At 32.7% G+C, this 23,066-nt stretch overlaps 2 protein-coding genes across 2 annotated transcripts in view; both read left to right on the top strand.

Annotated features, from left to right (window-relative positions):
- Positions 1–1,293: 1,293 nt before the first annotated feature.
- LOC119641993 (putative uncharacterized protein DDB_G0291812) overlaps positions 1,294–23,066 on the top strand; it is a 46,815-nt gene continuing 25,042 nt past the window's right edge. Inside the window, exon 1 of the mRNA XM_038040943.1 lies at positions 1,294–1,730. Coding sequence (XP_037896871.1) covers positions 1,573–1,730 — 158 coding nt within the window. The 5' untranslated portion in view covers positions 1,294–1,572. The remainder of the gene's footprint in view (positions 1,731–23,066) is intronic.
- Positions 8,323–9,056, top strand: LOC119642046 (BAG family molecular chaperone regulator 2-like). Its single transcript, XM_038041010.1, has one exon. It carries the CDS (start codon positions 8,338–8,340, stop codon positions 9,016–9,018), a length of 681 nt encoding a protein of 226 aa, XP_037896938.1. The 5' UTR covers positions 8,323–8,337; the 3' UTR covers positions 9,019–9,056.

Below are 23,066 nucleotides of genomic sequence, written 5' to 3'. Positions count from 1 at the left end.
AAAAAAAAAAAAGATTAAAGCTAATCTTAAATAAAATATTGTAGAAACTCTCAATCACTCCTCAAATAAGAAACAGAAACAATTATTTTTATAAAATGAATTCTTGCATTGTCTCAGTTGAGATATAATTAAAGGGAATTCCTGCTCTCTTCGTATACTACGTTAGAACCAGAAATTAATTTCGAATTGCTAGTAAGAAAATTAAAAGAAACTGGATTTTGTTTTACTGCAAATAAAAACTTAAATCGGAATATTGCATAATAGAAAAACACAATCAAACGAAGCCAGGATTAATATTTTTTATTTGCTTGTTAGCATTCTATCTGTCTACATAATAATCGAGTACATTTCGTTTTAGTTAGATCATGGCCCAAAAAACTATCGGAGTTTTTTTTTTTTTGTCTGCTTGTTATATATGTTTTCTTTATTGGTTTTCACGTAGTGGAAGTTTAAGTTCTTCACGCTTACATATCATTTACGTTGTCCTTGCGTGATCGTCTATTTCAAATGATATTTTCAATGAATGATCGAATCATTCTTCTGGTTATTCTGCGCGGTAGCCTAAAGCCTAAAAATGTATCTACATTTACGTGTGATTTTACTTCACTACAATAAACGTAAAACGTAGTTTGAATTTGTGAAAAGTGCTTTCTTATAAGTTCGAATAAAAATCGAAATCATTTTTCGGTTCAAATTTTTTCAAATTACATATTCGAGATATTCCAGATATTAATGTTATCTTATGAGCATTAACTCGTTTATATTTTTGACTACTAATGTTATGCTTATAAGCATGAAATCGTTTCTACTTTTTAAACTTTTTAAATGATCTTTTTAAGGTAACTGATATGCGTATGCATATATATATATATATATATATATATATCTATACAAATATGTATATTTAGCACTGCACATCATTTATATGAAGATGGTTCAAGGTTACCGTATAACAAAAAGGATACTGATATCAAATGTTGTTTTCTTTTATTTCTAGGAAAACGGCAACGAACATAATCAATATAAGAAGAAGACGCGCACTACAAGTTTACTCAACTGCGAGCAAACAACAAGTCAAAGGGTAACACTATTGCAATACAGTTTAAATTGCCAACAAAACTAAGCAATGGACCATTAATGACCTCCTGACAACCTTAAGGGAGTGAAACATTGAACACTGAACACTGAACTTAAACTACAAAGACAGTTTTATAGCACTAAATAAATATAGTACAATACTAAACGCTTACATATATATATATATATACATGTGCATATATATATTATATATGTTTACGTGCGCTACGCGTTTTTCTGATTTAAAAACCTTCAAGAATCATATTTGAAGAGTTTAAGATTTTTGTTATTTTTGCTTTCGCATAAATAGTTGTGTGTATGTGATCCAGTAAAATCTTTTCTAAACAAACGTTTAACTTATTTGCATAAAAGATTGAAGCGAAGCATTTTATTTTTGTCTCTGCGTTGTGCATGCAGTGTTACCTAAACAACGCATTAAGAAATTATCATAATTTAATTTTGAAAAGGACGAGGAGAGGTCGGCAGTTTTAGGATATGGAAAATGTTGTTCCAGTTGCTGCTGCTACCGCTGCTGCTGCACAACCCGGATCCAAAAAGAGTTCAACTACACTTTCGGTGGATAGGGCGGCGTTTTTATTGCTACGTGTCAAAAAGGCATTCAAGAGGAAACGTCAACAACGTAAAGAAAAACAGTGAGTAGTATATAGCAAAAGCCAAATTATACAAAATTTTGCCATTTAATTTTTAATAATAACTGAGAATAACGACAAGGTATTACAACATGACTTACCTATGTAACATATTTATGCGAGTTTTGAGAATTTACAATGTTTCACATAAAAATAATCATAATAATAATGAAATTTTACGAAAGTACGACGTAAGAAAAAAATGATAGAAAATATTTCGAATCTTGTTCATCCATAAAAAGGGGTAAAGGCTTTAAGAAAAAAAGCGAAAATTTTTCTTAAAGCGTTACATGATAAGTTTTCCCGCAGTTTGAGATCGACTGCTACTAAATGTTTGAAATGACCTTTGAAAGACATGTTCCCAAATTTTCTTGACTTTTTAGTGTTTTCCATATTTCGGGTCTCATAGGCGTTCATTTCTACGATCGATCTATTGGCTACATGGGTTTTGAGTGCAAGAAAATCATCAAAGTTAAGTTCGTTGCGATTAATTCGAAATGCAACGATGCACTGCTCGTTTGCGATGATGCTTACTAGAGAATTTCAGATAGTGGTTAGTGGACAATAGACGTAATGTAATGCATATTGGCGAGAAGACAGCAATGAGAGTATCTAGATAATACTTCGGAACAGTATATATTATTATGCAAGGCAGGCAACATCGAGACGTTTCATGACAGCATAGAAAAAAAGTCACCGAAAAAAGGAAAATAAGGATGAGAGGGTTTTTATACTATTGTGAGTCTTATGTATATGAGTGAATGTGTGTGTGTACTTTCGCAAACTTTTGCCATACCCACATATATAGTTGGTGTGTAAAGAGGATTCAATTCAAGCCGATTATAACCACTTTATTCCCATCTTTTTTTTTTTTTTTGAATACAAGTTAATCTACCGTTCCTTACATCCTTTTAGTTGGTTGCATTTGTGTTTCCTCGGGTCATTTGATTTTCATACAAATTTTTTCTTGTCCTTTTTCATAGCAATCGCAAATATGAGACATTAAATAACGAAAATTATCATTTGGATCATCGATGGAAGAGGAGAAATTTCAATTGTTATTTATTTAAAATTTGTTTTCTCATAAAATTTTATTGTCTAAGGCAATGTTTTCGTAAGAGTTTTTATTGCAAATGTATTTAGCACCTTTTCTAGAATACGATATTCCGGTATACGTACAATATACATACATAGTATTTATAGTTTTGATGCTTTATGAACGATATGTTCGCTTGTTTGAGTTTCATTTTGGAAAATTGCTTACAGCAATATCAACGGGAAGTAAACGAGTTTAACTAAAAATCATAAAAATTAATTTAAGCTAAAATTGAGTCGAATTTTTAACACCCATGATCTCATACACTAATAAGGAAAAGTAGCTGGTATGAGCTGAGGTAAGTGCTCGTCACTGCAAAGAATTCTATTCCTATTGGCTATGACAAGGTTATTATTCAAAAAGGTATGCTTTTTTTCTGATTTGTTTTCGAAATATCGTTTCATACAAGTACTTGGATTAGGAGATGAAATAATCAAATATTAATTTTACAACTGCAACTGATATTTATGTGAAACTGTCTTTAACATGCATACAAGTACAGATTTCTGCCGGATCAATAACATTCCTAAGGCATTTGCGTTGTTTACCTCACTTGTTCTACATGGTAGCTCGCAATGCTTAATTTTTGAACTGCATTAGAATTCGCGATTAACCAGTATGCCACATGTTGTGTAAATCTATGGTAATCCATGTTAACCTATTTTGCAAGAACGAAAAATATGATATCTGTATTCATACAATGCTAAACATAGAAAAGAAAAGAACCATATGCGCGTTATATAAACTATATAAACTCTATACTGCACATACTGACATTGTCGGCTGCTGCTTGCAGCGCAGTTAACATGTCCTTTATTTTGCGAAAAATTCGCCTTATTGTTTAAAAAAAGCAAAAGACATTCGATGACATATCTTAGCATGACTTTCCCATTCCTTTATCAAGTTCTCCTTTGGAACAACCTTTTACTGGCAGCTATGACATAAATGGGTGATAAAGCAATTATTCAAAAATGTTTTCAACTGGTTAGCTGACAACCTTTGATGTGAATTGAGCCTCTATGTAAACACAACTCTCTCTTTGATATATTTGCTTAAACAGAATCATTTGACTTCTTTTTATCGTCATAATCATTCATAAATTACTTTCTCTGATTTATTGATGAAATTTTACTGGTGTTGTAAAGATAAGGGCAATCTATTCTCTATGAAAGTCGTGCTTAAGTAGTGTTGTCTTATAGTGCATAGAATTGTTGAAAAATTGTTAAATTACATAACAAAACTAAACAAAATTTTCATTTATTTGGCACCGATTCTTTTGCAAGCGGGTGTGAAGATTACCTCCCCTCCTTACTGCACAGCAACGCTTTATTAACAAGTCTACAAAGTTAAAAGCATTTGCACTTCTTTTATCTTATTACATCTCACACTCTACGCCCCACTTGCGATAGAGGGAGTATGGCATTAACTAGGTGCGAATGTATGTAGCACCTAGAAAGACCATCTTTGATTATATCTCTTAAAGCGATATAAATTTTCTGTTGTCTGCTGGATGCCTATCAAACCACTTGTTTTCTTATAGTCACCTTTTTCAAACAAGGCGTTGTATGTGGGGCGATTATCAATGCCTTTGCGTACAAATTTTCGTCAAAATATTTCAAAAATTGCGACGCTTAGGTTGAACATGAAAATACATGGAAAGACATCAGACAGGCAGATAAACTTAAATCGAGCCAGGAAATGATTATGAACCGATCGGATGGATTTTAGATATACCCACTTTGATTCACGCATGGTGTGCAAAAAATTGTTTATCTTTAAAATCTCTCTGAGACTGACTGCCTCAAATTCTGAACGCGCACCCTTATTTTTTGCACCCCATCCCATAAGACGATTTTCAAGGATTGTAAGCATAAAGCCTAAGTTGTAGTGGCTTATGGCACAACCTTACGAATAATAAGACTACCAGAAAAGACAACAAGAAAATTAGTTTTCAAATTTGAATCAGGCCGGTTCACGGGTTCGGATCATTTCCCTAGAAGGGCTCCCGGGAAAAACTTGACCTCACACGTAGACAAGAAATAGTTTTTGATATTTTATCGAGAAAATGAATAAAGATTTATATTAAGCGGAGACGTGTATTGTATGTAATGGTCAGCCTTCTTTGCCTGGGATGCCTTTATTTATCTAAATAAATGTTCCTCCTAACCGTGGATAAACTCTTGATCTAATTTAACTTTCTTAATAAACTTAAATTTTTAAAGTATGAGACCACAATCTACGAAAGAAGGGAGAATGATCAATTTCTTACTAATTGTGATCACTTTTGCTGATTGTCAAAGTTAACCTGAAAAAGTTTAAAATTAAGTTTGTTTTAAGTTTTGAAATCGCTATCGTAATAAAAAATCCAATTTCCAAAACGTTTAAGGAAAAAATTCTACAACACCTTCTAAAGTAATTGCCTGTGCGTGTCTGACTTCCATCACTACTTACAACAATATTATGTAATTTGTATGTATTTTCTTTTCTAATCCTACACTGTTGTGACAACACTTCATTAAAACTTGTGAAAAATTTTCTACTACATAAATAATGACTAACGAACCAACTCCGAATATAGTTCCCCTTGTTTTTGTTTTTAACCTTTCTTCACATTCATAATTGAATTTCTTTAAATTCTCATAAATAGAGTAATTGTCGTTATCTAACAACTAAATCGATTAAATTTATGTATGTACAAGGTAGTGGGTTAAGGTATTCTTTACATTTGAAAGGTAGGGGGAGGATGGGAAGCGAACTTAAAGAGAAATCAACTAAATATGTGTTTGTTCGCGAAGATATGCAGAACTTTTTTTTTTCATATGAGTTTAATATATACTCATATGTAGATATGAGTAATTTATTGAACACACACAGTATTTGTAAAAGTATTTTAAAATAAGTTAAAAAAGGATTATCAAAGTAACAACAGTTTTTTTACTTTCATATATCATTTTATCATTATTTGAATTTTTAATAAAGTGAAGAATGAATATACAAAAAAAGTACATGTATTCATGTAGAAACACTGTAACCACATTTCCATGATATGAGAAACGGTTTTTTTTACATATCCTAGATTGTTCACTATTTTTGTACACTGTATTATATCTGAAACGATTTTTAAGATAACATATACATACAAAACTCTTGCGTCCAACAGCTCTATAGTAAATAGTAAATAAATTCTCGATTGAATATTCAACGATTTTGAATCGATTGTCACAGCATGTCAATAAGAACACAATACTTAAAAAAATGTGACTTGCAGCATACTACTCACAAAATTTCACCGCATTGGTCGAGAGCCATTTGCGAAATGATGGGAAAAAAATGCAATTTGAATAAAAAAAACTATGCCAAGTATTTTATTGTATTCATATTGTGGGTGTAGACTGGTACCGTGCACACTGTTGCCTGATCCCGGCGTCTTTCATGAGAACGTTTATATTGTGAACTAACGTAGTAAAGAAAGAAAGCATTACTTGTTATGGGAAAGATGGTGACATGCAAGTGACTCGCTTTGCTATAAGTGACTCCAACCTTCAGCTATTCCAGACGTCTTTCTAACATGGCATTTAGCTCCCGTAATCCCTAGCTATCTATAATAATAGAAGTGTTGCTAATGTCTCCGGTATGGTAATATCTCTTTACCTCCTTTACAATTCACTCCATTTAACTCCATTTTTGTATAGCATACTCAATGGGCTCTTATTGAAATATGACTGGCTCGCCGAAATTTGGGGGGGTCCATGAAAGAAATTTTGCCCTATAGAATCTTTCTAATTTTATAAGATGTAAGTGGATGTGTAGTGAATGTGAGTGTGTTAAGTGTTCACTTACTTCGCCAGCCAGTATCGTAACAACATAATTAGTTTACAAACATTTTATTATGGTGTAATTAATATAAATGTCTTAACCTATTGTTGATAATTGTGTAACAGTCGTAAAATGAAGAATTATAAACTATATTAATGATATAAATTACAACTCACCTAGTCACGCCCGAATGTACGTACATTCGTGATTCTAGAATAAAATTTACAAATTAATCTGATTTGTAATTTCGTCAATAAATTGTTGAATCAGGAGAAAAGGAAAGAAAAAAAAAATTTGGCTTCTTCTCCAATTGCCTGAGGCTTGAAAATTGTGATTTTGGTTCTTTCGAAATCAGGATATATTAGATTCTTGACTACAACTGGACTAAACCTTGTTATTTCGGATGGATCTCTTAAAGATTTTGTTTTCTTGACAATTTGCAGTAATTAGCTATAACAATGGAATGTCTTATTCTAGCGTCGATTTGGAATGAACCTTGTTATGGTGTTACGCTTCATAGATTGGAATATCTGTTCATGGTTTTAGATTAAGCAGAGCCTATTTATGGATTGTTGTCTGAAACACATTCAAAGCACTAAATTTTGCTAGTGCCTTTTTTGGAAATTATTGATCCTGGTATTACATTGGATCAAGCCAAGCATAGCAAATGCTTATTTTTTTTGTTTTCAGTTATTACATTACACTAATACAACACATCTACACATACACATGTAAACTTACCGAACCAGCCAGGATCTAACAAAGTAACTGAGTTATTATTAATTTACTTTAATTACCTTTACTTTACCACAACTGGGTTATTAGTTCATAGAAATCTTTATAATTATTAACATTAATAATTTTGAATAATTTGAAATTCTGTTGCGGTATTTTCTCATGTCGTTACGTCGAAGTAAAGAAGATTTATCAATTTGCCACACAGAATCGGTACTTATTTGTTCTATTTGTCTGAACGAGGTAGATCCCAAGAGGAACTTTCTTAGAACGATTTGTGATCACACCTTTCACAAAACTTGTCTGAAAGCATCCCTGAATAACTCTCAGCATTGTCCTAATTGCCAAACTAACTTGCCCATAGAAGATATTTTCGGTCAAATATTAACTAGACAACAAACTAGGTTGCTAGAGAGTAATAAAACAGTTATGGCTAATACACCAGAACACACCGTTCCTTCGCAGTCCTTGCCTCCCGAACTTTCACGACAAATTAGTGAAATGGTGCTGTCGTCAGTTCACGCTCAACAATCGACATTCTTGGAATCCCTTAGCGTAACGATGATCGAGATGGTACAAAAAAACATCGAAGAAGGATTAAGGAAAGTAAAAGAGTAAAAGTAAAGATTCTATAGGGCAAAATTTCTTTCATTTCCGGCGAGCTAGTCATATTTCGATAAGAGCCCATTGAGTATGCTATAATATGCTACATAGAATTTTTATTATTTAATTTTCTCGTAAAAATTGAAAAAAAAATTTGGGACAAATATTTGAAACGAGGAGTAGAGTGTACCTTAAAATTACCTGCCTATATAAATGTTAGAAAATTTTAATTTCCTGGGTATGTTTAGAAAACGTCGACGTCTCAACGGTGACGACGACATACCGCGCAACAATGACAATCCAACGACGGCTAGATCAAATAGCTTAGTCAACGGCGATAATAGTGAAAATAATTACCCTATGTCCACAAATCTAACTGGTGTTTGGGATTCCATATTTGGTGTCAATAGCAATGATTCTGATACAAGCAGTTCTAGTAATGCAACCGCCGTTGCTCCCATCTCGTATTCAGACAGTGACATTGGCATGTGTGTTGATAGGTTTGTTACCGTTCTAGACCAGTTAGATGCCAGAGTTGAAAAGTTTCGGAAGGATGCGTTGGGCTTGCAGGAGAAACGTGACTTCTTGCTTATGTCCATTGATTTGATAAAAAGCAACGATTCAATGCAAAATCTAACCGATTCCGAACGAGAAGAGATCGGTTGTTACTTACAGCGGGTTAACACTCGTTTGTCAACTGTCGAACTGAATGTACGCATTGTACGTGATCACTCGCAGGAGGATTCTCTAAGCCAAATCAATACGTTAATAGACTTGACGATTACTATGGGTGATCCGGTGCTGTCACGGCAACGTTGTCAAGTGTACTTGAATGCCTGCTGCAGTGCTGGCGAAGATGTTAGCGTTGCCAACACAAGTGTTATGGATGAGTATAGAGTTGATGTTGATGTGGATGCAGGCCCGGTAGATAAGAAATTCGAAAGCGTTTTGCTGGGCTGCACTTTAGATGATCAAAAAAATATTAAGAAACGTTTGCATGCACTAATGGGATATCTTAACAAACAGATAATACCTCAATAAACATCCGATTACAATAATGATCGACTTATAAGTACACGGCATACATACACAAAACACCGCCATTTTTATGCTTACACTTCTAGGTTAGGAGCGCTCAGTAACAGATTTTTTTATCCTGGCAGTAAGCCCTAGAGTAGATTTACAAGAATTGTTTTTCGAATTGATATTTTCCTTATATTTTCCTCATTACGTAAATAATTGTGAACGAAATGTGAAACGAAGAATACATCGTTTTCTTTATTTCTTTTTTTTTTTTAAATTAAATTTAACGAATTTATTGCAAAATAATGTAAAAATTTCGAAACCCGAAATGTACTGACGAGACGATAGTTAATAAATGAATTATAACTCAAAAAAAAAAAAAAAAAATAATGTTCTCTTTTTTTTTTTTTAGACATAAAAAAAAAAAAAAAAAAAATCCAACGCATACTTGTTTTCCTACATTTGTGAGTGCTAATGAAACAAAGTATTTTCTGGTACTTTGTTCTTGATAATCAGTTGCTTGTTCTAGTCTTTTTTTTTTTTGTTATCCCGATACTTTGTCAATTTGATTGAATTTTTCCAACGCTTCATATTAATCACTGTCTTCAAAGTCTCATCGTTTTGTTTATCAACGATATCTTTCATGAAGGCTGCCTTCTGCTCTGCTTCCTCAATATATCAAAAAATGGGACAGAAGGATGGAAGCTTTTTTGCGTGAAATATCCTTGAAAATAAGAAAATATGAATGCTTTAGATGAAAATGGTGCAGAGTGTGGATTGCTTCCATATACGGCTCTGGTTAACTTTCCTTGTTCTTTTTTTCGCTATTTAACTAAACTCGGAAACTACGCAAGTTGCAACGCAGTTCATAAGAGACTTGTAAGAAGCAATGTCCATTGTGATGTGTCTTTGATGGATAATTTCTTATATTATACTCCCATTGTTATTCAATATCTTCTAACCTCCTAATATATATCTTTATGACGTAATTTGTGTAATCATTTTATATTATTTTATAATTTTGAAGGGCACATTATCTACAGATAATGTTGATATTACAATTATGTAGGGTGCTTCATAAATTTTAAAATTGAAGGTTCATTTCCATCTAAAATAACTTAACGACGAATCATTTCTTTCATGCACAGCCCTAGCTTTACTATTACACAAGTTTACCTAAATCTCGTTTCAAAAATGTTTTCCATTTAATTGATATATTGCTCTAATGTGAAATGAAATGTATTGTGTAAGCGAATCGAATTATAAACGTTCATCAATTTATGAATAAAATTAAAATGCAATAGAATGAAAAACTACATATTTATTGTAATGTGTTATGATGCTTTCACATTAGTCGATTAATGATCTGACATATTGTGCAAAACTGCGCTCAATTTAATGTTGATTTTTATTACAATAACAGTTTTTGATACAATTTTTTTACGATCATTTTTTTTACAACGAGCTCTGTTGGTAAAGAGAAAGCAAAGGCGATGGACTCAAGTCAGTAAGAATTTGAATCAGAATACTATCTATAAGTAACTTATACAACAAAATCTCACTTATTTCAAATTCACTTGGCGTGGTTACGCGTAGACGGATTGTGTGCGCATTGAAGCAAGCTTTACTTTAGTATTTTATATCTTCTGACTATATAGGTGAAGGGGTAAAAGTTCATTGACTACAATGAGAAGAACTCATGCTCTTTATAATGTACCAGGAATGTATGTATTTTGTTTATACATTGCCTCTGAAACTGGGGAAATTCTTACCCACATAGGTGTAAAAGTGACGAGGGGATTGCTTAATCTAAATGGTAATATAATTACAAAAATTACATCAATGTTGAATTAACTTTGAATTTCATATTATTAATGAAAGAATTAAATGTAGCTAAAAAAATTTTTATATGGATCAGAAATACGTTCTTCTGATGGCCAAATTATGCGCATTGCAATTTAGTTTAGAGTGAATTGTTGCGTATATATTAATATATTTTGTATTTGCCTAATTGTAGGCATGGTGATGCTCAAGGAGATATATAGCTAGATCAGAGATGATAGTATTCATATACACTCATTACTTCCAGGCCAACCCTTCGTTTGTAGATCTGCACACGTTTTTATTTTTCAACCTTTTTTTTTTTTTTATCATACAGCATATATTATATGGGGGTTTGTTCCTGTAAGCAGCAACCAATCGATTGAGATGAATTCATTGTTTATTATATCAATTGATCTAGGCTTGTTTACTAGAAAGATTTACGTCTATCTGTTCAGCTTAAAAGTGGCAAGCGGTCTCGGTTCCTGAATGTAAATTTGTTTAGGTGTTAATCAGTCTATCTACGCCGGCTCAACCCGCTGATCGCAATCGATCTAAATCTGTTTTGTTCAATCTACTTGTTGCATTCGTCGTTTCTAGACATCAACTTGACACACTGGCATGTTTTAACCCCAATCACTTGAACCTTATTTAGAACCCACTGGATCGAAGCGTTTCACACGTAAAAATATGCTTTCCCTAATAATATATCGAGAAAAATTGCTGAGGAATAGCACTTTTGCATACTAACTAAACTAATTGCATAGAGTGGAATCATTTTTCAAATCCCATCCCATCCCATAATCGTTGCAGACCAGAGAAGTATTATAGTAACCTTTTATATAATAAGTTTAATAAGCAACGAAGCAGTCGTAGTATGTTTTGGCGAAAATTTTTTAAGAACACTGAGTTGACATTGAGACGGATCTGCCGCTTTCTTGCTTGAAGGGAAAATTTTAGATATTTTTTTTTCAGGGGTTGCGGTATGCGTTATATGTAGCTTAACCTTCTTAATAATAATCGCTTGACTTAAGAAAAGTGACTTAATGTTTCTTAAGGGGTTTGAGCTAATTCAGGTTGACTTAGAAGTAAGAAAAAACTTTACATTAGACTAAAATTATCTGATGTTAGTGGTTGGGGTAAATAGTTTACGTTAAATAGTTTACGGCAACATCGAAGGTTTTAATGCACTGCCCCATGTGTATATGTTAAGTTACTCTTATGCAGTACGTTTGCTTAGTATAGACGTCACATTTTCAATATTATTACGTAGAGTTAAAAATATATTTTCGTGTAAAATGGTTCTTTAATTTGAAAACAAATACATCGACATGAGTTTTTTCCTTCCTTTACATGTTGTACAAGTTGGCATATATTTCATTCATCCTTAATGAAGACTGAGCTAATTCATGTGTTGTTAAATTTAATAAAACAAGATTGTATTGAGAACAAAATGAATTGAGTGGAGAGTGATTTTATTTAGCTTTCGAACAATTTTTAACTTACAAAAAATGCATTAATATTGATATCACAAAGGAATTTTAAAGTCGTTACAATCTAAAGATGAGAAAATCAAATAAAATCAGGCCGTGATACCACATATGACCCTTAAGAAATAAATCGTTCGCGTTATCAAATGGCTTTATCTCTCCAATAGTGATGATATGCGTCAGCATAAATATTTGCGAAAATTATATTAGAAAACTGAAAATGAACAGACAAAGCTTGCGGCTTAAATCACGCACAATGCTCATAAGTTGACAGCATTATCAACTGTCAAATAAAAAACTTGCTATATGAGAAAGTTCTAATATTAATGCATTTGGTGCAAATCACTATGATAGAAAAATTTTTGAGAGAGTTATTCACACAGACATTTGTTTTTGGTTGAAGGACCTCCTTAACTGCAGTTCAAAATTTCTTTCGGAGCCAAACTCAGATTTTGAAAGCAATTCTCACGGTTTCATTTACTTACTTACTTACTTACTATGTTGCAGTAAAAGTCGTAGTTGACAAATCTTTGATAGACATACTTTGAAATGCGTACGTGGGTCTAAAATGTAAGTCTAATCGTTACTACACCCCCTACAGGGCAAACAAGTATTACTTACAACGCACAAGCAGGCAAGCATATTATTCTAATCGTTTCTCTGATGCACCTATGAAAAAATATTTCTCCCTCGAAGAAGAAGAGGCTTGCAAGTTCTATCAATTCAATAGGTAAATGCAAATTTTACAATATTTTTCAATAATATATGTATGTAACTAGGTAAGAAGAGCAACAACAAACTAAAATTCTTGTCTGATGGAGTTTTAGTGTAAAGCTTCTTTTCTAAATCTATGTACAATTAGCATTGACACATACCGACTAGGTCCCGTTATCCATATTAACAGAGTTGATCTTTGTACAACCTGCTTACTTGTCTTGTTTTCATAATTCTTAGATCCTTTTTTTCCCCAATGATTATTATAAATATCACTTAAATGAAGGCTATAGGCGGCGGGGTTCCTTTACTTCGTAAAGGAGCAGAAAGTGCTCTGGTCATTATATCAGTGTTTTGTTGATCTCTGCTTCATCTGTGATATATGGAACGAAAAGTCTGATTTTTTATATCAATAGATTAAGTATAAAATTGTGATCTAAACCAACACTGATATAATGAGGAAGTAAATGTGAAGCTCGTCACTTTTTTTCTCATTTTTGATTTCCCCTAACGTTCAGTAAACAAAACTTTTTATCAGTCCTTAGGACAGTTTTCTATCTGTAACGTATATGCGGGTCCAGTGCACTTGACGTGTGCCCGTCCTTGCCGCAAATTTAGCAATTGTGGAAATAGAAAGGGAGAGAATAGTAGTAGTAGTAGTAGTAGTACAAATCGAAATTCGTTTTACGCCTTGTTCAACTGCGTAGAGTTTCGATACGTTCCGTTGCAGAAACGAGTTCTCCATTAAGCATTGCAAGGTCGTAGATCTTGGGTAAAGAAACATGGGTAGTAAATACTAAAATAGTTTTTATAAATAATTCGGTTCTTTCCGTTCAGTCTGTAATAAATCGCTCAAAGAAACAGAATCAGATGGAATCTTCCATCGTATTTTCAAGCATTGCTCTATCTTGAAGAGTTGTTTATAAAGTATGTACCAAATAACTGATTAACTGATCCGTAAGGGATACTTATGTCATCACTATGTACTGATTTCATTTGATTTCAAGTGAAAAGCATAATTATTCAATTTCGTCGTTATATAAACAAAAATTCTCGATAATATTAATTTCAAATTGAAATAAAATGCAACTTCAGCGGAATATATTCTGGATATGATTGAAAATTTGGCTAAGAGTCACTTAAAGCTTACAAGGACCGAGTAAATTACTTAAAATTAGAGGAAGCAGAACACTGCCGCACACTTGCGAACATAAACGTTATGTTTTGCTCATGTTTCTAAAGTTCAATGGAAAGATTGCAGTGTTAATGTTTTATTCAAAATTTTTTCTCTTTTCTCATTTTTCATCAGAATAAATAAAGATTTAAAGATATTTTTAATTTGATTAGTAACAATACTTTTGCTTTATTGGAAACTAAAGGATAATAAATAAAAAGGCGCAACCATGATTGCTCAAGGCAAGTCTTTTAAAAGTCCTTCAAAAACATTAGCTAAGCATATTTAAAGCACATTTATTACGTTCAGTTGCAGTTTTTGATAATGGAGTAAAAGAAAGCGAATTTTCAATGGCAAACAAATTCGATTACCTTAAAATTTTATTACAAAAAATGGTAACCGAATTTTTTTAATAATTTAAAATATGCTAATATAAAGGGGGGCTTTCGAACAATCTGGAAGGCAAGTAAGTGGCTCTTAGCCAAATTTTCATTCATATCAAGAACATATTCCGTTAAAGTTGCATTTTATTTATAAAAAAAAGTTTCGTTTACTGAACGTTAGGGGAAATCAAAAATGAGAAAAAAAAGTGACGAGCTTCACATTTACTTCCTCATTACATCAGTGTTGGTTTAGATCACAATTTTATACTTAATCTATTGATATAAAAAATCAGACTTTTCGTTCCATATATCACAGATGAAGCAGAGATCAACAAAACACTGATATAATGACCAGAGCACTTTCTGCTCCTTTACGAAGTAAAGGAACCCCGCCGCCTATAGCCTTCATTTAAGTGATATTTATAATAATCATTGGGGACAAAAAGGATCTAAGAATTATGAAAACAAGTCAAGTAAGCAGGTTGTACAAAGATCAACTCTGTTAATATGGATAACGGGACCTAGTCGGTATGTGTCAATGCTAATTGTACATAGATTTAGAAAAGAAGCTTTACACTAAAACTCCATCAGACAAGAATTTAAAGTTTATTGTTGCTCTTCTTACCTATAAAATAAATACATACTAATCAATTTGTGAATAAGTATATGACCTACAAGCAAGAAATTTATACCTAGCGGTGACGGTATTTTTTTACCCTCCGCCTTTATCTTATAAAAAGCGAAGGAAAAAACCAAATTATCACTCCTTATATATTGGCTGAATGCGGCTAATTTTTTTCATTCTTGTGGAACGAGCGTAGAAAATTTTTCGGAGCTGTTTTTGTATCGAATTTTTAAGCGATTTTGACCTTGAAATGTCTTCGTACGAAGAACATTTTATAGGATTGGCATTACCCAAAAAAAAAAAAACGCTTCAGAGATCCTTTAAAGTATATATATATATTCTCGATCAGCAACAACTTTTAAAGCGATTTAGCCATGCCTGTTTGTCTGCGTGCCTATGTGTCCGTGCCAAACGGATCAAAAAAGATGCATTCACAGTAAAGCGTAAACTGATAGCACCTTTGCTTCTCTCCCCAAATATTCGTAGAACTTTTCTCAGACACAAGGCTTATATTTTTGCAAATTTATTTTATGAAAAATTGCAAGTTATAAGCGATTGGGATTTTACTTAAGACCACTAAAACTCCTTAATGCTCATCTAGTAATAATAATTTGCATATCGGTGCGATAAACTGAATAATGGTGATGAGTATACGAGACTCGTTCTCAGGCGAACATAGCTTTTTCACTTGTTTTTTGAAACTTTTTTTTCATTTCATTTACACTTAGGCTCCGATTCGTGGATTGCCACTAAAATATTATATTTCGAGAGTTTTTTTAGTTGGATTTCTTAAGAGTTTTCGGTTTTCAATTGTAGACACTTGAACATGATATAGACGAAGGTATTATATTTAAGATGTAAATTTTTTTTTAATTTGAAAAGTTTTTGTTGCAAGCAGATCAACAAGAAACAAAAAAAAAAAACAAAAAGTGCAGCAACACTTTTGCAACTTTTATTAAGGTATATTTACTTTGTTTGTTGCAAATATCTTCAATGTAAGAAATAAGTAACACTGAGCGCATAAAAATTTCTTCTTTGGGAAATTCCTCCACTCGATTTATTGTTATCTACGCGCGTATACATGTATGCGTGAACATAAAAGCTCCTTTATACTTTCATATGCATACTGTTATAAACATATATCCTATCCGTGGCTGCAACGGCGCATATTCATAAAAAAAAAACAGCTGAAGTAAAATAGAATTTAAAATTTTTATACTCACCATAGGGGAATGTATTACGTTTGCCAAATGTTCATGGCAATATATATCGGAAATATCATAAAATGCATCCAATAAAGTATATATGTACATATATTTATATGTAATTAGCGCAAAGCTGATGGAATTTATTTACACCGATCTCTACGCCTGTCTAACGCTTCGCTTTCGCTAGATTAAGTTCGAAAGTCAACTCAAACATTTAATCGTTTTGCGGCTCTCGCGCTCCTTCGAAAATCAGTTAGATCAGAGCAAAGGTCCACCCACTAGTTTACAGAACCTTTCATGAGAAGCTTTAAGTTTTGAACAAACACAAGGATTATCAAGGAGCATATGTAAAGAGGGCACGAAGTGGATGTTAATTTGGATAAGTTGTCTTAAATCATGTAAAAATACGATGCGAAATCTATACGATACGATATTTCATCGATCGATCAAAATCAATCGTTCCAAATACTTTTCGCATATCCCGGTGATGAGCAGCAAATGATTCGGCACAAACTGCACGTAGTTGCTTCATTGTTTTTATTTACCGTTCTTTTATGCATAAGTGTGGCCTGGTTTGATTGACTGACATTATGGAAAAACATAAAAATTTGAATAACTCGTTTTTGTTGTTTTGTTTTCTGCTTGCAAAAATAAAGGAAAGAAATTTTTTTATTTTATTACAGTTATTATTAATGCAATGATTTTTCCGAAATTTATTTCGCATTTCGCCTAAAATTTTTATTTAATTTTCGTGCAGAAAGAACAAAAAAGGTTATAAAAAAGATATTATTTTCATTGATATAAAATGAAATTTTTATTTCGTTGGAAAACTTCCGCAAAATTAAATTTATTTAACAGCATAAGATAATTTTCACTTTTCCCATCGGATAGTATGTTAATCATTTATTCCATGTATAATAAATATAGATATATATAGTTCGAAGATACCAAATATTTCAGAGTACTGCGGATAGTTCACGTGAAAGAGGCCTTTTATTTGGCATTGTGAATGATAAATGCTTTCATGAGATCTTAGATCTGTCCATAGTAGCTTTGAAGAGCCCTCTAAGGAAAAGGGAAGCACAGTAAAGACAAACAGATCTATACTCTTCAATATTAGGGATCTTTGCGATACATCCTTACTTACCTTGGGTCCATTTTATGGAAATATTAATACTTAGATTGTGTTATGGAATTGTCCGAACACCTGCAGAATAAAAAGGTAAGACTTAGCATGACAAAGGATTGCTCTTGCTCCAAACTCCTCCTTGAATATTCGCAGAAACATTTGGACTTTACCAGGGTAATTATCACTATGCTGTTAGAAATGACCAGTAGACAGTAGACGTAAAACCCGAAAGTCATACACACATTTTATAGTGTTTCCCGGTGACTTTCTGAGAAGGAGAGAATTTGAAGCGGTAGATGACATTTGTCATCAGGTATAATGTAGACCTCTTTGGCAAAGATACATTTGTAGTCGTTCCTTCACACATCTTATAAATCATTTTTTTTTTTTTTTTTTTTATTTATTTATTCCACTTATACAAGAAACTCAACTAAAACAAAATGGCAGTCGAGTTCAATTGACATCATGACAAGGCATTGCTCTTGCTCCAAACTCATCGTTGAATATTTGCAGAAACATTCGGACTTTACCAGGGTAAGAATCACTATGCTGTTAGACATGACCACACTTTACACTGTTTCCCAGCGACTTTCTGAGAGGGAAAGAGTTTGCCATCAGGTATAACACAGAGCTCTGTTGTACTGTTTGGCATAGATACATTTGTAGCCATTCCTTCACACATCTTATAAATCTACATAGGTTTTACATAGATATCTTATAAATGTCTTCATGTCTTAAACTTGTCAGCTTTTTTTCGAAGTTTATTTTAGTTTCTTTTCTGTTGTGGGCGTGCACGTTAACAGATCGCAGCCATTTTTCAACCTTGAGTTTTTAATCGATTAAAGAAAATTTCGGTAAAATTTCAACTTCCTGTCTCCATTTTTATATGGCTTTGGCCATTCCACAAAGCAAGAGATGGAAAGGAATTGTAGAAAAGGTATAAATATATCATCGGGAGCTAAAAAATCAGATCACGCAGAACAAAATTGTAAAACTCCTTTCATTTAAATAAAGGATACGGAGTCTCACTTAGTATTTTCTGCAAATAAAATACATTTTTACTCAACCACTAAGATTTATCTTTTTTAAAATCAAACCCATTTGAAGCAATACATGTGCCTAACATGCACACTGATAATTAAGCCAATCAACAAATTGCTTTCTACTGTTCATTCGTTGATAAATTGATGGACTGATAGCATTAAAAATTGAAATATTGATGCCTTTTCAAATTTATCTCTTAGGCAACATTTTTCGATCATCAATTTTATCCAATGACAGCGATATATTTTTCATAAACTTATTTAAACTGTTTACTATAATTCATCCTTACAAGTGTTAAGTAATACTTGGAAAATTCTTGGTAATATATACTAAATCCATTTTTCACTTGCAATGAGTTCTGGGTATTTTCAAGCGTCAAAAATATGTGTTAAGAAATATGCTTTTTCTTCTTCTTCTCACATGTATAATATTTCAAATCAATTCTCCTATATTGGCAAATTAATTTTCATCGTTTTTCAACACCAACAATAGGATGCCTTTTCATTCATTATTTTCGTTAAAAGGATATATAGGTGTGAAGTCGATAGTATTCAATCAAAGATATAGAAGGAGGAAAAGAAGAGGAACGGAGAGGAAATTACCGCAACGTACTTTTCTCTATCTAATTGCTTCATGGTAAACGTTAACGTCTTTCATTAAAAATAAATGTCATTACAGTGCGCTCTATATATACCGTATGTAAGCATAAATATTTCACCGCAAAACATCCCAGAAAATGTAGCTACCGTAAAATGTAGGATATCACATCTACACACAACAGGTCTAAGCATATTTAACAATGATAGGTACGAGTAAAACGTGATGCGACGAAGGAACAGAATTAAAATTTTCGAACTTTTACTAAGTGCGAATATATGCTTTACATGGATTCAAATTTGTTGGCCTAGGCAACGCTTTGAGCTTGTGAATTTCACAGAAAGACACAAAGCAAAAGCGATTGATTCAATTATTTGCACTGATAAAGTATCTTCGCAACAATTATATATTTATAAAAAAAAGTATAAAGGTTGATGTATTCTCTGCGAACACAAAATGTAACAATATACAGAAAGGTGTAAATAATATGATTTAAACGGAGATTAATACACAAGCTTGGATACGTGAACCCATAATAGCGATATCACGAAATTTAGAGTCCAGTATATTATACTTTAGTTACGATTGGCGTGTATGCGAGCCACAATAAATGTTCGATCAGCAAAAACATAACAACTAGCTATCGGATGCTCGACCTGTCAGGCTGACTATCTTTCTTTCTCCATCCACTTTCTGATCCCTACCATCTTTACATAAGTATAGTAGATATCGCCCATATTAAAACGGATTTTAAATCTTTATATGTCAAATAGAATTTTATAAATTTCGTTTCTAAGACGAAAAATACGTAAAGATTATGCGAGGTGGTGGTGCAGGGTCAATCCAGCCAATCAACCTCTATTAAAAGCTATTGTGAAAAGGAAAGTTCCAAAAAAGTACCAGGCATTCCTCCCAAGAACATTTCTTTGATCTTGGCATCCTATCGAAATTTTGAGACTTACCTTTGTCAGAACCGTACGGAACGTTTGGTTCGGAGTTCACTTTATATGTTATTTAGAGCATTTATTCAATAATTTTCAAAGCAATCGGCCACGTTACATTTAAGTAACGGCCCTTATCATTTTATGAACCAGTTTAACTCTTAGTAATTTTCATTATTTCACTTGATAAATATATCTATTAGTTCTTATTACCCCATTTAACTCCTAGAAAAGAAAATTCCTAGCCTTGCTTTACAAGGTATGTCACGCGATCATCTAATTCAGCGTCTTACGTCTGTCTCGGTTCGTGATTCGAACAAGGGAACGAGAATGGAAATCTTCCGAGCTAATCATATTTCAATCTTTAATTTCAACTTATTTCCAACCTGTTGCCCATCTATTCTAATGCCCATCATATTGTATTTGATCGTTTATTGTGAACGTGCGTAAGCCGAGTCGATCAATATAAGACGTCCCATCATATTCTATGTGACTGTGGGACCATCTGCAGAATCAGACACCGAAGTATGTGGCGAGCATTACATAATGCCGGAAACGGGAGGGTGCTCTGAACGAAAGAAAGTGACGAAATTCATAAGAATCCCTAAGACTGGGGGGATAGCGGGACGGATAAGTACAATAGATTCTCTAGGTCGCAATATAGTTTGCCCACGTAATTAATAATAATAATAATAATGCTCTTAAAAGACAATTCTCTTATACACTTAGTGCTGCATATTGCTGAAAATACAAAGTCTTTCATGTTAAAAACATGAGCAAGCATTTAATGCTACGCTAAGTTGCACTTAATGTTACTATTAAAAACACTAAATACTTACTAATGATCGATTAATTAAAGAAAATCGAATAAATTCAAGAAAATTAATTATTTCCTTGAACAAACTCATGAGTACTTATGCCCCCCATAAGCTGTATTCAATATCATTATTAATTTCAGTTAATAATAAATCTGAAATCATTTCACAATATCGATTTGAAATTTAAATACTCAGATCATTATTTTGACATATGCTATAGAAAGTGCTAACAACATATTCGAACACATTTTAAATGCTGTTGTATTTATTGTTCATTATTCATTGTTCATATTTAAAAGAATTTTATTTTATTTTATTTTATCTAAGACTGAATATACCTTTTTAATTAGTTTTATAACCTCACACTGTGTTGTAAAACGTGGGGTTCCAAGTTTTTGTGGTTAGACACGACCTGAATGTACAACACAATGTTTTAGTTATTATTTATGTCAAGATGTCAAGATGTAAAACGTCAAACCAGCAAAGCCAGTATTTTTCTTACGTATGTATGCATAGCACTTAAGCGAAAACTTAACTTTATCATATTCTAATTAGAAAAGTGGCAAACATAAGCCAAAGTTTCAGTTGAAGAAACGAAGATTAAAATTGTTTACATATACATTTACTTCGTTCATATCCATCTATTGATTTTTGATAAATAATTTCATAATTTTTTATGCATATGTACTTAAATAGTAACAGCAAACAAGGGTCTGAATAAGAGAAACGGTTTTCCTTCCTTTTTTTTTCTTTTTTTTTTTTTTTTGTTAGAAATAAATGTTTGAGTAAAAATTTAACAAATTTCTCTTCCCATATTTTATTCATTATTATTGATCGTTGGCCTGTTGTCATGGGGTAGCAGTAGATTTTGTAGTGGTGAGATCGCGACGCGAGATGTTTTAGGTTTATAGTTGACATGACGTTCTCATGGAAATTGTTTATGACATAAGCTTTCAAGTATCAAGCTTAGATATATATATAGATGTTACATATGTATATGTGTGTGCGTAAATATGCACATATTCACTTAAATGTGCAAACAAGAGGCCTGTCATCGACACACAGGCATACATGCACACACTATGACGATAGACGGGTTGCAATGTTACTTAACAAGAACCATATATCGGTATAAAGTTAATATCGTTACATATTCATGCATAAAAAACATGTAATAACTTCGATGCGTACAAACTCTCATCTATATTTCGTGCACTTCAGCAAATAACTGTGATGAGAATTAAATGTCATCATCAGAAGTGAATTTTGCATATTTAAGTATAATTTAAACGAAATATTATTCAAATCAAATGGAATGTAGATGCATATAAAACTCGCTTGCTTACATGAGTAGGAAGCCTGACATTCACGTATATTTTTTTTAGTAGTTATGCGAGTTATAAATAGTCTCTAAAACATTTATTACTCGCAAAATCGATCGAAAATCCTATACTCAATAATATTATCTCCAACATTTTTGGAAAATTTGTTTGAGCGAACATGAAATTTATATGGTGGTGGTGGACGGAAAGTACAGTGATATTAGTTATTACAATGAACACTTGCTTACCAATGATAGCATTCCTCAGGCCTTATCTACGTATAATCAGTTAGCAGATCTCAAAAGTGAGAAGAACATACTGATGATGACATTTATCAAGGCCACAGCTGCAAGGGTTTTCTCTCAATCACAAACAAAATGACAGAAACTATTTGAATGTTTGTTTGAACCGCTGACTACCGCAGAAGTACTACTACACATTATAGTGAAAGTTGCCGCAAATTAAAGAAATGGGATGAAGTCGATATGAACTGAATTTACCATAGCAAGAACCATTGGATAGAAATTCGAATTAAAGCGAAGTGGCAGAAGAAAATTGAAGTGAACCTTTTAAAAGCCTATAGAAAGTGATACCATGGTACGATGTAATGGGTGATAAAAACATACCGCTTCACTTGCTTCTGAGTTAGGCTGTAAAGAATTCATGTCAACTGCAAGGCTAAAAAAAAAGAAAAGTGGATTTAGATAATTTTCGCTCTCTCTATCTCTTTCTCTCTCTCTCCCTCTCTCTCTCCCTCTCTCTCTCTCTCTCTCTCTCTCTCTCTCTCTCTCTCTCTCTCT

The sequence above is a fragment of the Glossina fuscipes genome, unplaced genomic scaffold, assembly GCF_014805625.2.
Source record: "Glossina fuscipes isolate IAEA_lab_2018 unplaced genomic scaffold, Yale_Gfus_2 204, whole genome shotgun sequence".
NCBI lineage: Eukaryota > Metazoa > Arthropoda > Insecta > Diptera > Glossinidae > Glossina > Glossina fuscipes.
This window is presented reverse-complemented; position numbering and strand designations above follow the sequence as displayed.